The sequence below is a fragment of the Monodon monoceros genome, unplaced genomic scaffold (genome assembly GCF_005190385.1).
Source record: "Monodon monoceros isolate NGI ecotype Baffin Bay Population unplaced genomic scaffold, NGI_Narwhal_1 Super_Scaffold_15, whole genome shotgun sequence".
NCBI lineage: Eukaryota > Metazoa > Chordata > Mammalia > Artiodactyla > Monodontidae > Monodon > Monodon monoceros.
This window is the reverse complement of record NW_021703771.1, coordinates 39,098,072-39,112,435: the sequence shown is the minus strand read 5'-3', so window position 1 is coordinate 39,112,435 and position 14,364 is coordinate 39,098,072. Positions and strand designations below refer to the sequence as shown.

General features: G+C 34.0%; 1 protein-coding gene across 5 annotated transcripts in view; it reads right to left on the bottom strand.

Annotated features, from left to right (window-relative positions):
* CEP57L1 (centrosomal protein 57 like 1) overlaps positions 1-14,364 on the bottom strand; it is a 115,617-nt gene that overhangs the window by 76,580 nt on the left and 24,673 nt on the right. For 3 of the 5 annotated variants that reach the window (XR_003793714.1, XM_029223918.1, XM_029223917.1), the window contains exons 2-4: positions 5,544-5,764; positions 3,818-3,997; positions 2,535-2,656 (exon numbers count right to left, since the gene is read on the bottom strand). Coding sequence is in view for 3 of the 5 variants with exons in the window: in XM_029223918.1 (XP_029079751.1) it covers positions 2,535-2,656; positions 3,818-3,997; positions 5,544-5,706 (465 nt within the window). In the remaining 2 variants the exon portion in view is untranslated. Of the gene's footprint in view, positions 1-2,534; positions 2,657-3,817; positions 3,998-5,543; positions 5,765-11,992; positions 12,040-14,364 lie in introns of those variants that run through there. The other 2 variants (XM_029223919.1, XR_003793715.1) reach the window with 2 other exon arrangements.

Genomic DNA, 14,364 nt, shown 5'->3' with positions numbered 1-14,364 from the left:
AATCCAACAGCACATTAAAAGAATCATACACCATGATCAAGTGGGGTTTATTCCAGGAATGCAAGGATTCTTCAATATACGTAAATCAATCAACGTGATACACCATATTAACAAATTGAAGGAGAAAAACCACATGATCATCTCAACAGATGCAGAGAAAGCTTTTGACAAAATTCAACACCCATTTATGATAAAAACCCTGCAGAAAGTAGGCACAGAGGGAACTTTCCTGAACATAATAAAGGCCATATATTGCAAACCCACAGCCAACATCTCCTCAATGGTGAAAAACTGAAAGCATTTCCACTAAGATCAGGAACAAGACAAGGTTGCCCACTCTCACCACTCTTATTCAACATAGTTTTGGAAGTTTTAGCCACAGCAATCAGAGAAGAAAAGGAAATAAAAGGAATCCAAATCGGAAAAGAAGAAGTAAAGCTGTCACTCTTTGCAGATGACATGATACTATACATAGAGAATCCTAAAGATGCTACCAGAAAACTACTAGAGCTAATCAATGAATTTCGTGAAGTAGCAGGATACAAAATTAATGCACAGAAATCTCTGGCATTCCTATACACTAAGGATGAAAAATCTGAAAGTGAAATCAAGAAAACACTCCCATTTACCACTGCAACAAAAAGAATAAAATATGTAGGAATAAACCTACCTAAGGAGACAAAAGACCTGTATGCAGAAAATTATAAGACACTGATGAAAGAAATTAAAGATGATACAAACAGATGGAGAGATATACCATCTTCCTGGATTGGAAGAATCAACATTGTGAAAATGACTATACTACCCAAAGCAATCTACACATTCAATGCAATCCCTATCAAACTACCACTGGCATTTTTCACAGAAGTAGAACAAAAACTTTCACAATTTGTATGGAAACACAAAAGACCCCGAATAGCCAAAGCAATCTTGAGAACGAAAAACGGAGCTGGAAAAATCAGGCTCCCTGACTTCAGACTACACTACAAAGCTACAGTAATCAAGACAGTATGGTAGTGGCACAAAAACAAAAAGATAGATCAATGGAACAGGATAGAAAGCCCAGAGATAAACCCACGCACATATGGTCACCTTATCTTTGATCAAGGAGGCAGGAATATACAGTGGAGAAAGGACAGCCTCTTCAATAAGTGGTGCTGGGAAAACTGGACAGGTACATGTAAAAGAATGAAATTAGAACACTCCCTAACACCATACACAAAAATAAGCTCAAAATGGATTAAAGACCTAAATGTAAGGCCAGACACTGTAAAACTCTTAGAAGAAAAGATAGGCAGAACACTCTATGACATAAATCACAGCAAGATCCTTTTTGACCCACCTCCTAGAGAAATGGAAATAAAAACAAAAATAAACAAATGGGACCTAATGAAACTTCAAAGCTTTTGCACAGCAAAGGAAACCATAAACAAGACCAAAAGACAGCCCTCAGAATGGGAGAAAATATTTGCAAATGAAGCAACTGACAAAGGATTAATCTCCAAAATTTATAAGCAGCTCATGCAGCTCAATAACAAAAAAACAAACAACCCAATCCAAAAATGGGCAGAAGAGCTAAATAGACATTTCTCCAAAGAAGATATACAGACTGCCAACAAACACATGAAAGAATGCTCAACATCATTAATCATTAGAGAGATGCAAATCAAAACTACAATGAGATATCATCTCACACCAGTCAGAATGGCCATCATCAAAAAATCTAGAAACAATAAATGCTGGAGAGGGTGTGGAGAAAAGGGAACGCTCTTGCACTGCTGGTGGGAATGTGAATTGGTACAGCCACTATGGAGAACAGTATGGAGGTTCCTTAAAAAACTACAAATCGAACTACCATATGACCCAGCAATCCCACTCCTGGGCATATACTCTGATAAAAGCATAATTCCAAAAGAGTCATGTACCAAAATGTTCATTGCAGCTCTATTTACAATAGCCCAGAGATGGAAACAACCTAAGTTTCCATCATCGGATGAATGGATAAAGAAGTTGTGGCACATATATACAATGGAATATTACTCAGCCATAAAAAGAAATGAAATTGAGCTATTTGTAATGAGGTGGATAGACCTAGAGTCTGTCATACAGAGTGAAGTAAGTCAGAAAGAGAAATACTGTTTGCTAACACATATATATGGAATTTAAGAAACTAAAAAAGGCATGAAGATCCTAGGGGTAAGACAGGAATAAAGACACAGACCTACTAGAGAATGGACTTGAGGATATGGGGAGGGGAAGGGTAAGCTGTGACAAAGCGAGAGAGAGGCATGGACATACATACACTACGAAACGTAGGTAGATAGCTAGTGGGAAGCAGCCGCATAGCACAGGGAGATCAGCTCGGTGCTTTGTGACCGCCTGGAGGGGTGGGATAGGGAGGGTGCGAGGGAGGGAGACGCAAGAGGGAAGAGATATGGGAACATATGTATATGTATAACTGATTCACTTTGTTAAAAAAAAATACACAACAAAAAATATATATTATATTATATTACTATAGAAAATATGGTCACCTTTTGTTCTAGGATCATATTCTTCTCTTGCTCTACGTTGAGAACCATTCTCTTTGTATATTCTAGTTGTTTCTCTAGAAGGGTACAGTGAGACTGGGCTGAGCTTAACTGCATACTTATATCTATGAAAAAGAAAAAGTAATAATGAGTCAGTTAGTTATCACATAGATCAGAGAGTTATAACAAGAAATGTATTCTATGAATTCAATCAACAGCTAAAAGTTCAAGAGTTCTTTAGTTCTAAATATTGACTCTCCCAAAGTTATGAACATACATTTTGTGTGTATCTCATTAATTATATATAACCAATTTAACGTTGTCTCCTCATAAACACACAGAGGGCATACTTCTGAAAAGGAAGGATGTCAGCGACCTGTGGGATAACAAAAAACCTGGCTCTTCCTGGGAAACAACACCATCTGGAAAATAGAGGACCTAAAGTCTCTTTCCTAACAATACATTTCTTCTCTTTCAGGAAACTCAGGTATATGCATTCTACCATTCCCATTTTCCTCTGTTCTCGACTACTAACTGCACAGTTAATTCTATTTATAATAAGCAACCTCGTTCTAATTCTTTAATTCATTACTTTCCTCAGCTCTTTCTTCTACTTTTGTCCAATTACCTTGGGATTTTTTTTTTCCTCCCCATTTCTTCATTCTATTTATAAGCTGAAACACAAATTTGAACCTTGTTTATGAGGGTGATGTAGTGTTACAAGGAAAAAAAAGCCACAATTTTTAAGTGAAATTATATAAAGAACTTATGTTCTAAATCTCTAAAACAGATGTCCAGAAGTCCTTTTCATAATTTCCACAGAAGCCTCCACCTACCTGTCCATTTCTTCCAATTAATCTTTTAAGTTAAATATAATTTTTTAAGTTAATTTTTATTGTTTTATGTTGTTTAATTACTAGTATTGCTTTATATTTTCTAATTTAAAAAAAAACTAGTGAAAATATGAAGTATTCCAATTATATTATGGGCTAATAACATATTGCATTTTGTTGGTATTCTGAAAATATTATAATTCTTAAACACAATTTGTCTAATTTTTCTTTTAATCTCAAAAATTTATGAACTGGGATAACAGATATAATAGAGGTAAGTTCAAAATTATATCCATTTAGTGCAAATACCAAAATGTCTGAGAACAAGCCCTCAACGTTGGAATGCATATAAGAACAAAGATATTTGAGTAAATCTTCTTAGACTGGGCTTATTATTTTTAAGTTGTAAACTTTGGTAACCACTTGTTTTTGAGAACTATTGAATGTTCTTACCTTTTTTCTGCTTTATTAGTTCCTCATGTGCCAGATTTCTCTCCTTTGTTTCATCCTCCAAGGCCTTTTTATACTGTGCCGCTTCTCTGGAAAGAATGTTCAGGTTATCTTCAGCTTGTGTTCTCTCTAACTCTAAACGATGAATCTTTTCCTGAAGAGTTTTTAAGGCTAAAATAAGAGCTGTTGAAAAAAAATTTGCCTGATATTTTAAGTGAGAATTTTTGAACACTTAACAATCATAGTAGCATATAAAAGTGAGCAGTATGTTTTTGTTAGTGAACCAAAAAAAATAAGTAATTTATATTCCTCATAAAAAAGAAAAATGACAAAACTTTAAAGAGGGACAAATTCTAACATATCTTACAAAAACAATATATTTATGATTGTATTTAGTACTTTCCTAAATTTGAGGTATGAGAAAGCTAATAATCACTAAATTTAATAAAATAAATATATTCAAATTAAGGCAAAAAGATATATATATGTATATGTATATATGTGTGTGTGTGTATATATGTATATGGAGAGAGAGAGACAGAGACAGAGACAGAGAGACAGAGAGGGAGAGAAAGGGAGGAAGGTTGGGAGGCATAAGAGTCTGAGCATGGATAAAGAAAATTAAAATACAGTGCCCACTAATTAACAAGGAAACTTAGGTTTAAAGTTAAAAGTTTTTCTCAGTTCTTCATGTATTCAGTTTCAGTCAAACCAGAAACATTTATTGTTTCTTTGTCCAAGATATAATGTTAATAATTAGGACATATGAGATAGAACATAGTTTCTTCCATTAAGAAAAAATTACAACCTAGTGGTTTAACTGATGTCAGGCTTGAAAGATTATAAGTGTTACACATGTACTACTGTGATTTCTTTTCAGCTATATTAATATCTTCATGATTCAGATAAGCTCAGAGTTATAAAATTTTCAAATATTGTCTTACATTTTCTTCTCAGTTACAACTTTAAATTATAAAAAACTAGAGATAAATGGAATATAAATAAATAAGTTAACTTTCAAATAGTTTATATCCAATTAGAAAAATGTCTGCTAGAGATTATTTTTTGATTTGGATTACTATTTCTTCAGTTGCTTTGCTCCACAAAGCCAGTCTATTTAATAACGGCAACCATTATTATAAAAGATTAAAAAACAACGTGACTATCATCATCTTAGAAAGTAATTTGTAATGGTGTAGGTATGCCTGGAGTCATAAATGTTTTCCTAATTCAATTTTAAGATCCTCCTAAGCTTGTATTTTAAAAGTTATAATACTTGTATTTTGTAGTTACTCCAATGTACTGGATTCATGAAGAATTTTCAAGGGTAATTTCAGTTATATGAAATTACTGAATTTAATCCTTGAATAAGACAATTCTACTTAATTTGTTAGTATTCTAATCATCTTGTTTATCAGAAGGAGTCTCCAAATCTGACCTTTTATTCTTCAAAGAGTATTTTCCTATTTTCTAATGACGTTTTAATGATAAGCCTGTAATATGTGCCTAGCTGGTTATATTAATTTTCATCTTATAGCTGAAGAAGCCAAAATAAAAAAATGTTAAGTAACTTAAGTTTATAGAAACTTTAAGAAACAGAGTCAAAATGAGCAGTTTTACTAAGATTAAATACATAATCATCTTATTTTCTATATAAAAATGAAAAGTTTTGTATAACATACTTCGTACCATTCCCCTAATGTTAAATAAGATTTTTTATTAGCATTACCTTGGCTATTTGGACTATGAAGCATTTTAGGAGAGGTAACTTCTAAGTTCACAGAATAGTGAGTCTGAGATGATTCATCACTCTGGGCGATTGATGGAACAAACACTCTTTCTGGAGGTTTAAGATAGCTTCCTACTATACTGTGCATTAATTCAGAATCCATTATCTGTACTTCTGTACTGTGCCAATAAAGGAATGGCACAGTATAGCATCATTCTTTCCTATGTGAATGACAAAAACATTAGACAAAAATTCAGATGAAACTTTAAAATAAATACATAATCATATACTGTGGAATTTTGTCTTTACGAAGTTAATTATCACAAATTCAATTATAATAAATTCAGCAGTAAAAGAAAGAAAAATGACTATTTACTCTATAAACAGTACAGACAATTCTGCCTGACTTTCAATGAGTATATGCTCTGGAGTGAGCGTTACATGCGTGGTGTGAATTTGCTGGTTTTTCAGTTGATCACAAGTTCATCATCTGAGCACCCCTCTAAAAGAGTTTGACTCTAGGGTTCAGAGAGAAAAGTATATATTCTAAAAGACAACACAGCTTTGAAACACAAGCCACCCACATAACATGATTCTCTAAGACGCTAATGTACTGGCCTCGTAAGGGATTTTCAAGGGTAATTTTGGATATATCAATTTCTGAGTCTAACCCTTGAATAAGACACAACTCCACTTAATGCACTAGCATTCTAATCATGTAGTTTAGAAGGGTTCCAAATCTGAAAATCTAAAATAGCTTTACCTTGTCATTCTGGGCTTTTTTTGTATGTTTGTTGGAGAGCCCTTTTAACCATCTTAGCAGATAATTTTTAAATGTTCCCAAATCATTTTATTTTCCTTTCTGTAATTTAAATATTTTAGAAATGTATTCTACTTAATAGATTATAGTCAATGTTAAATAAATTAACTCATAACCACACTGAAAGAAACAGAAAATTGTTTATACACAAAACAATTTACCAGCACAATTTTTAGAACGAAAGCTTGCTTTAAAATGTAAATTTAGAATTCCTTTGTAGAATTATAATTAGCCTACTTTAATTTTTGAGAACTGTAAAATTTCAGTGATTTCACTACCTTCCCAATTCACAGGGCAAAGGAAGATACTTCCATGACTGTATTTCCTGGGATGGCAGGGAACATAACTTCACTCAATAGGATTTTCTGCTCTAGCCACTGTCATGATGTGTTGTCTTCCAGGACATTCTCATCAGTCTAAATTAGAGGTTATAGAGCCTAGGAAGCTTTGCTAGAATACTTGATGCTCTTTGATCTTAGGAGGCGATCATTTTTGCTTTTGTTATTAGCACCAGCTACCATTTACTAACCATGTCTCTGTCCCTCTGGGTTCTTGCTGCTTAGACACTGTCTGCTCCCCATGGGAGACTGCATCTATCTAAGTTGCTGTTCCCTCAAAAAATAAGAGAGCAAATTTAGTTACAGCTGGCTCACAATAAAGTAAAGGCAGGGCCCCAAAGTACAGATGTTCTGAACATGGCTGTACATCTTCAGAGAGAGGTATGTGGTTGAAACTATCCAAAGAACTTTGGAGTTACTCGAGAAATCTGATTCAGTTTTCAGCTCCTGTTGAGTCTCTCCAATAATGAAAAGAATGAAATTTTGCCATTAGTCACTATACACTGAAGTCCTTGGGAGGACTGTCTGCTTCCTCTGTCCCAAATATAGTATTATTTTACAAAGTCAATTTTTGCACCAATTAAAAAAAATTCAAGGGTTTTAGCGTATATGAAATGACTACTCAGAAGATACCAATAAGTTAAAAATTAGACCAAAGTTTATTTAAATTAAATGTGTAAACACATCTGAAAGTTGGCATAAGCAGAGTAATAACCTACTGGTATATGAAGAAAAGAAAGGAAACAGTAAAGAAATGAGAGAAAACAAGCCATGGGGTTCTCACTGTAATAGGGGTTCCAGCTTAACCCTTACAATCTAGCCCTGTATTATAAACAAGTGCTTAAAAACTACTCAAAGCTTATTTACATAAAGAACCGAGGCATCCTAGGAGAAAAACTCTGAAGGAATATGACAGGTGTACAGAAACCCTGATCCAAAATCAAAGCCTTAATTGGTGGAGAAGAGGAGGAGTGATTCTGAGTAGAGTATGGTGATGGTCATTTTAATTCATCTCTGACCTAGTCCCATCTACTTATACATGGCTGTAGGGAAGAGAGAGGGCTGGAAGTAAAAAGTGAGAAATATTTCACCAAGATCTCTATAAAAGACTGAGACACTAGCTGCCTTGCTTTGTATAAGATGTTATTCCAATGAAGGGGGAAGTTGCCAGAGGTCACTAACACAGTTTTGGCACTTTAAGAGTTCTGTTGCATTGGTAGTACTGTTCAGCCAGAGAGAGACAGCAAGAGAGTGACAGAGCAGCTGGAAAGGACATATTCATGGCATGTATGAGAGAATTTTCTAGAGGAAGTTTTCTGAAAATACAGAGAGCTGCCTAAGCCCCATCCTCCAAGGAATGTGAATGTTTGGTATGAGGTCTAGCTGTAGGTTATTGAAAAGACCTCAGAAATTCTTGTTGGAGTATTCTGTCCCACAAGTAGGGGCAAAGGGCTGTAAAATGTGGGCCTCGATTGTATCAATAGCCTGGTAAAGCTTAGGAAAACTCAAATTATGCCTGGAACCATTCCTGACAGCTTGTAAACAATCAGGGAAATTATCCATTGCCTCTATGGTGTATAAAATTAAGACACCTTAATTGGCTGCAACTAAGGTGCCACTGCATAAAGAAACTATCCCCTCTAAAGAATGTGCTGGACACAAATACTTAACTGCAAAGCATTTTCACTCGTTCTTGAGGGAAGTAATTGTTCCAAAATGGTCCCTTTAAATAACCAATGTCTATTCCTGCTGGTGGCATCATCTTTGTGTAATCTCATAGGACTATTAGGGAGACAGCATTTAGGAAGCAGTCAGAGATACTACAATGGGTTCTTGAAATGGAGGACTCTCTGTTTCCGTACTGGTAATTCTTTCAAGTTTAGATTTTTTCCTTGGAGAGACTGGAGAAAGATCAACAGCTCTGCTTCTTTTATCTGGTTTTCTTTGTGTATGCATCTAGATTAACTTATCCAAAGAGCAAACACAGTAAAGGCTGGACTAACTTTATTTTATTCTTAATGTATATTACTTTTAAAAGTACTCTTACAATTGAGTAGAATAATTTGAGGTTAAGGAATTTGCCTTACAGATGCTCTAATAGATATTACAACCTATTATTTACAACATATAATAACTAAAGTGTTAAGATAGTGATATAAAAACTGACTGGTCAATAGAAATTAGTAAATCTAAGAACTTCACATAAATACTTCCATAGGATTCAACAAATGATTCATTTGTTGTTCATTCAATGAATGATGTTAGAAAAACTAGGGAAAAAATCCAGTTAAACCTTTCCATAATAGCACACATCAGTACAGAACTTCAAATAACCTACAGAGTTAAAATTTTTTTTAACTTTAAAAATTATAAAAAAAACAGTGAATAGTTAAAATAATCTTAGAAGGGGGCAAGATATTTTGTGTTTAAAGGCAGGAGGAAAATAAAGGAAAAGATACAAAGACTACATGAAAATTCATTCTACAACATATAGAAATTATGAAAAAATTTGAAAGACAAAAGAAAAGCAGAAGATAATATTTGCAATCACTTATGCAGCATTCTGGCCAGGAATGTGTAACCTGAATCTCAATACATCACAAAGGCCAAAAATGGAAAACATTCTATTTTTTATAAAGGGGGGACTGTTTTCTTAAAAAATGTCAACGTCATAAAAAATGATGACACGTCTAGGTATATATATCCAAAAGAAAATTGAAAGCATGGTTTCAAATAGATATTTGTACACCTATATTCATAATGGCATTATTTACAATAGCCAAAAGGTGGAAACAACCCAAACATCCATCAATGAATGAACAGATAAACAAAATGTATATACATACAATGTAATACTATTTGGCCTTAAAAAGAGAAGGAAATTCTGACACACGCTAAAACATGGATGAACACTGAAGACACTATGCTAAGTGAAATAAACCAGTCACAGAAAGACAAATACTGTATGATTCTACTTATATGAGGTATCTAGAGTCGTCAAACTCATAGAAACAGAAAACAGAATGGTAGCTGAGGGGAGGGGTAAATGGGGAGTTGTAGAATTTCAGTTTCGCCAGATGAAAAAGTTCTGGAGATTGGTTGTACAACGATGTGTGGCAGGGGAGACAAGTTAAAAACAAGATATGATTCAACGGGATAAGTTCCATAACAAAAGCATACACAGGGTGTTATGGGAGCACAGAAGAGGGATTATCTAACTCTGATTGACAGAGAGATAAGTAAAGCCAGAAATAATTTGGAATTATGAACAGTTTTGAAAGAGTAGTTTAGGTAAATATGGGAGAGTGAACATATACACTGACTTTTGCTTCCTCTTCAAAACCCACTAAAATAATATTAAAACTTTTTAAAAAAGATATAAACCTGAAAGGACAAAGAAATCAGAAAAGATGACAACAACATAACTTTGGAAAATGGAAAACAGATGTACAAGTAATAACAGACTTAGCTAATGCAAAAAGGCAGATTCCTAACTCAAGTAATAAAAGTGACTTTTAAGTTTACCCTATAGAACCTCCAAAATGGCTCATGAATTAGCTACACCTCTGTAGTAAATTTGTAAGTTGTTAAGATAGGGCTGAAACCTAGAGAATAGGATGAAAGTTTAATTTAGACGTAAATTATATGCCCAAATCTCCTTTGCTTCTCCATACAACCAAAAGACTGCTTTATCCCCTCGTCTGGGAAGAAGACCAGTAGTTTTTGTTGTTGTTGTTGTTTTAATGAAGAGGGACTTTTAGAGTATCTCTGGATTGGGAGACACTCAGCACAGGTGAGGGTGGGGAACCAGACTGAAAGGAGGAAGATTCAGTACACAGAATACTGGCAGTCTACATATCCAAGTGGAGACGGGAAGATCCTTATCAAGGGAATATGACTAGCCCAAGTTAACAAAGATACTAAAGACAATAAAATGAATGGATTGGATGGATTTGGAATTTCCAATCAGTTTTTTAGTGCTCCACTCTTAAATATAAGTTGTTTAACAAAGGCTTACGACATTGAAGAAAGATGTGAAAGACAGATCAAAACAAGCAAACAATAAAAGGCTTAACAGGAACACAAAATTTGGAAAAACATAATTAAGAGATAGAAGTATAATCATTGAGGGACATGACAGATCCTAGTGAATTTGGCTAGAGCATAGTGAGTAAATGTTGGCAATAAGAGATGGCTAAAAAGGTATATGAGGGCCAAACCACAAAGGATTTGGTATATCACACAAGTAGTTCGTATTTTATAGGATCAGGCAATAGGGAGCTAATAAAGGATATAAAGGGGAATAACATGATCAGGTTTGTATTCTGAGAAGTTTATTCAGATGGCCCTGAGGTAGACTGGAGGGAGAAGAAATTACAGGCAGAGAGACAATTTAAGAGGTTACTGAAGTAATTAAGATGAGAAAAAATATAAGGCCTGAACTAAGACTGTAGTAAATGAGATCAACATGAAAGATTCTTAGAAGATACAATCAAAAGGACTTAGGAACCAACTAGATATGTGAAATGGGGGAGAGGAAAGAATCAAAACCACACTCCAAAATTTCACTTGGGCAAGTAAAGAGATGGTGGTGGCATTAACAGAAATAAGAAATAATATAAAAGGAGATACAAGTCTGATGGAAAACAACGAACTCTGTTTTAGATATAGTTGAACCTGAGGTGCCCACAGACAAAGTCAAAGTAAGAACAACAAGTAATTCTTTAGTATCTACATCTAATATGCTATGCCCTGTAGAAATAAACACACAGGGCATAGCTTCTGCAGTCAAATAGTTTGCAATCTCACTGTTGAAAAAAGACAAACAAGAGACAATGAAAAGGGAGAAAAAAACACAGGGGGTGAGTTAGCTAGCAGTATACCCAATAAAATTGGTTTGCTTATTTCATAATTATTAAAATTTTACTGACCATTCTTCAATCTCATTATCCTAAATGAGTCTGAATAGAAGAAATATGATTACATGAGTAAAATACCTTGTTTTTTAAAGAGTACAAAGCAATCTTTGTACAATCTTTTACAAATATTTTATAAATTATAATACAGCATCTAATTGTTACGTGTACAGTTAATTCTCAATGCTATGCTGTAAGAGCCACCTGATTTCCAGCAAACATATTAATTTGTGGATTTAAGATAACTAGACTTACGAACATTTTATCTAATAATCAGAAAATTAAATTTTTCCTTACTGAACTTGAATATAAATAAGTTTAAAACTTAAAAATGTCTGAGATTATTTAAATGATTAGACTCTCCATCATCTTTACCTGTACTTTATCTTGAATATTCAGTCCAGAGAAAGTGTTCCTGATTCAATACAAAGTGAATAAAGGATATACAATTATATACCTATAGCTCAATTTTTAAAAAGGACAAAGATAAGCATAAAAGACTATATATGTATTAAATAATATTTATTATAATATATTATATACAATAAATAATAATTGTAAATATATTAAATGTTACTAGATGGACAATAGATTTTTTTCTTATTTCTACCTTATACATTCTCTACAATAAATACATATTAGTTTTATAATAAGAAACAAAAACTTACTAAAACAGTTTCCTTTTAATTAGATTTCTACAGAGGTAGAAAATGGTGAAGATGTAGAGTATCAATGGCTTATATTGATATTTGTAGAAGCACTTATATCTTTTCATTTTTAAGGGTCTTATGCCTCTTATATCAACATAAACTCAGGGAGGACAATTATGTTTATTTCTTCTGTAAGCTTCTACAATCTAAATTGCTTTGCTCTGCAAAGGGGCATTGTATCCTCAGGGCCTAATCCAAAAAATACTTGTAAAATGAATCCCCTGAAACTAATTTGATATGTCAACAACTTTTCCCTACCTTCTTACACTAATGTTTGTCATAGTTAAACCCAACAATTCCATAAATACTATCCTAAGTTTTAAAAAAATCACATATTATACCTTGGTATATACTTTTGCATACAGTGTATATTGTGTTTCTAACCATTTCTCTTGTAAAAAATTAATAAACAGAAACCTCAATTAAATAGAGAGATCAGAAGGGGGAGCTCTCATGCCCTGCGACATAGCTGAGTCCAGCAGGTAGAAGAAATACTCTTCTTTCCTGGCAAGGATTCAGCCAATGAAAAGCCATAGACTCTTTGTTTACTATAGCTCTCCCAACTTCCTTTTCCCCTCTATAAAAGAATTCACCTTCCCTTGCCCTGCAGGGATTTGCACAGGGCTCACCACAGTTGCAGACTCCAAATTTTCTGCTGATCCCAAATAAACCCATTTTTGCTGGAGAAATATCTGGCAGTCTGTTTTGGGTCAACACCCTTTAGAATGGTTGATGACAAACTTATTACATGTAGAAAGAATTTAGAAATTGAGTCAACAAATAATGAATTTTAAAGTTAACAATACTCAAATTAGTTGCTACAAATCCTCCTTAGCCTTTACTATTTTTTTTTCTCCCACAGATAGAGCACACACAATAATCAGAATTAATTACGGGAGTACTGATTAGTCAGGCAGCCCAAGGGGCAATGAGCTGTTGGACAATGATAAATAACTAAAGCTTACCTATTTAATTGCCAAAATTTATTTCAACTAGTTTTAAAAGAAATATTTCTAAAATGCTTAACCTACTTTTCTTCATTTTAGATAGAGTATACTCAACACAATTTAACCTTAAGGATATCACAATAGAATTTTAATTATGCACAATGATACTTAGAGAACCACACTGATATTTGTTGGATTGTTTGCCCTTTCACTGGAAAGTTCCAGACTGTTACAGATTTTGTTTTCTGTCTTTTCACCTCTTGCTATCTCTTCTCTTCCTGCCTGCTTATGAACTGTCTACTTGACTCTAGTAGAATATATCCCTCCCCTTTCTAATTGCTTTCCCAACCTAAAACAAGTAAGAAACAATAAAACAATCACACTTTATTCATTAGCCACTCAAAGATGTAAAACATAGTCCTTGGCAGCCCTTAAAATGTTCATAGCTTAATTATACTAAAAAGGGTGCTATGGGAACCCAGAGGACGGGCATCTAAACAAGTCTGGGGGTTTCAGAGATGGCTTCCTGGAGGAGCTAGTTCTTAAACTGAAAAACAAAGGATGAATGAGTAGGATTTGACAGTCAAAAGAAAGTGAGGGAATGGGTAGAGAAAAAGATCAAGTGTATAAGCAAAAGAAATAGCATGGTAATAATAAAACTAGGGATACCTCACATTTATTGAATGCTTATTATGTGAATTAATTTACTAAAATCCACAGAACAACTCTATAATGCACAATTATTCCAATTTTAAAGATGAGTAAACTGTGGCACAGAAAAACTGTGTTTTGCCCAACACAACTAAAGTGGCAAAGTCAGAACTTGGCTCAAAACCTCACACTTTTGACTCAAGGCAGTTTGGCTCTAAAGCTCACACTTTTAACCACCATGCTATATTGCTAATTTATGCAAAGTTATAAGAGCTAGAGAGGATGTGGTGTTTTGGGCAAGCTACTACAAGAAATGTACAAAGCTGGAAGATTGCAAATGTGCCTGAGTGTTGCAGAAGAGGAGGCAGAAACCAGATCTGAGGAGGCTTGTAAGCCAGGCACAGGTGTTTGGCTTTTATCCCGCAGGCAATAAGAGCCA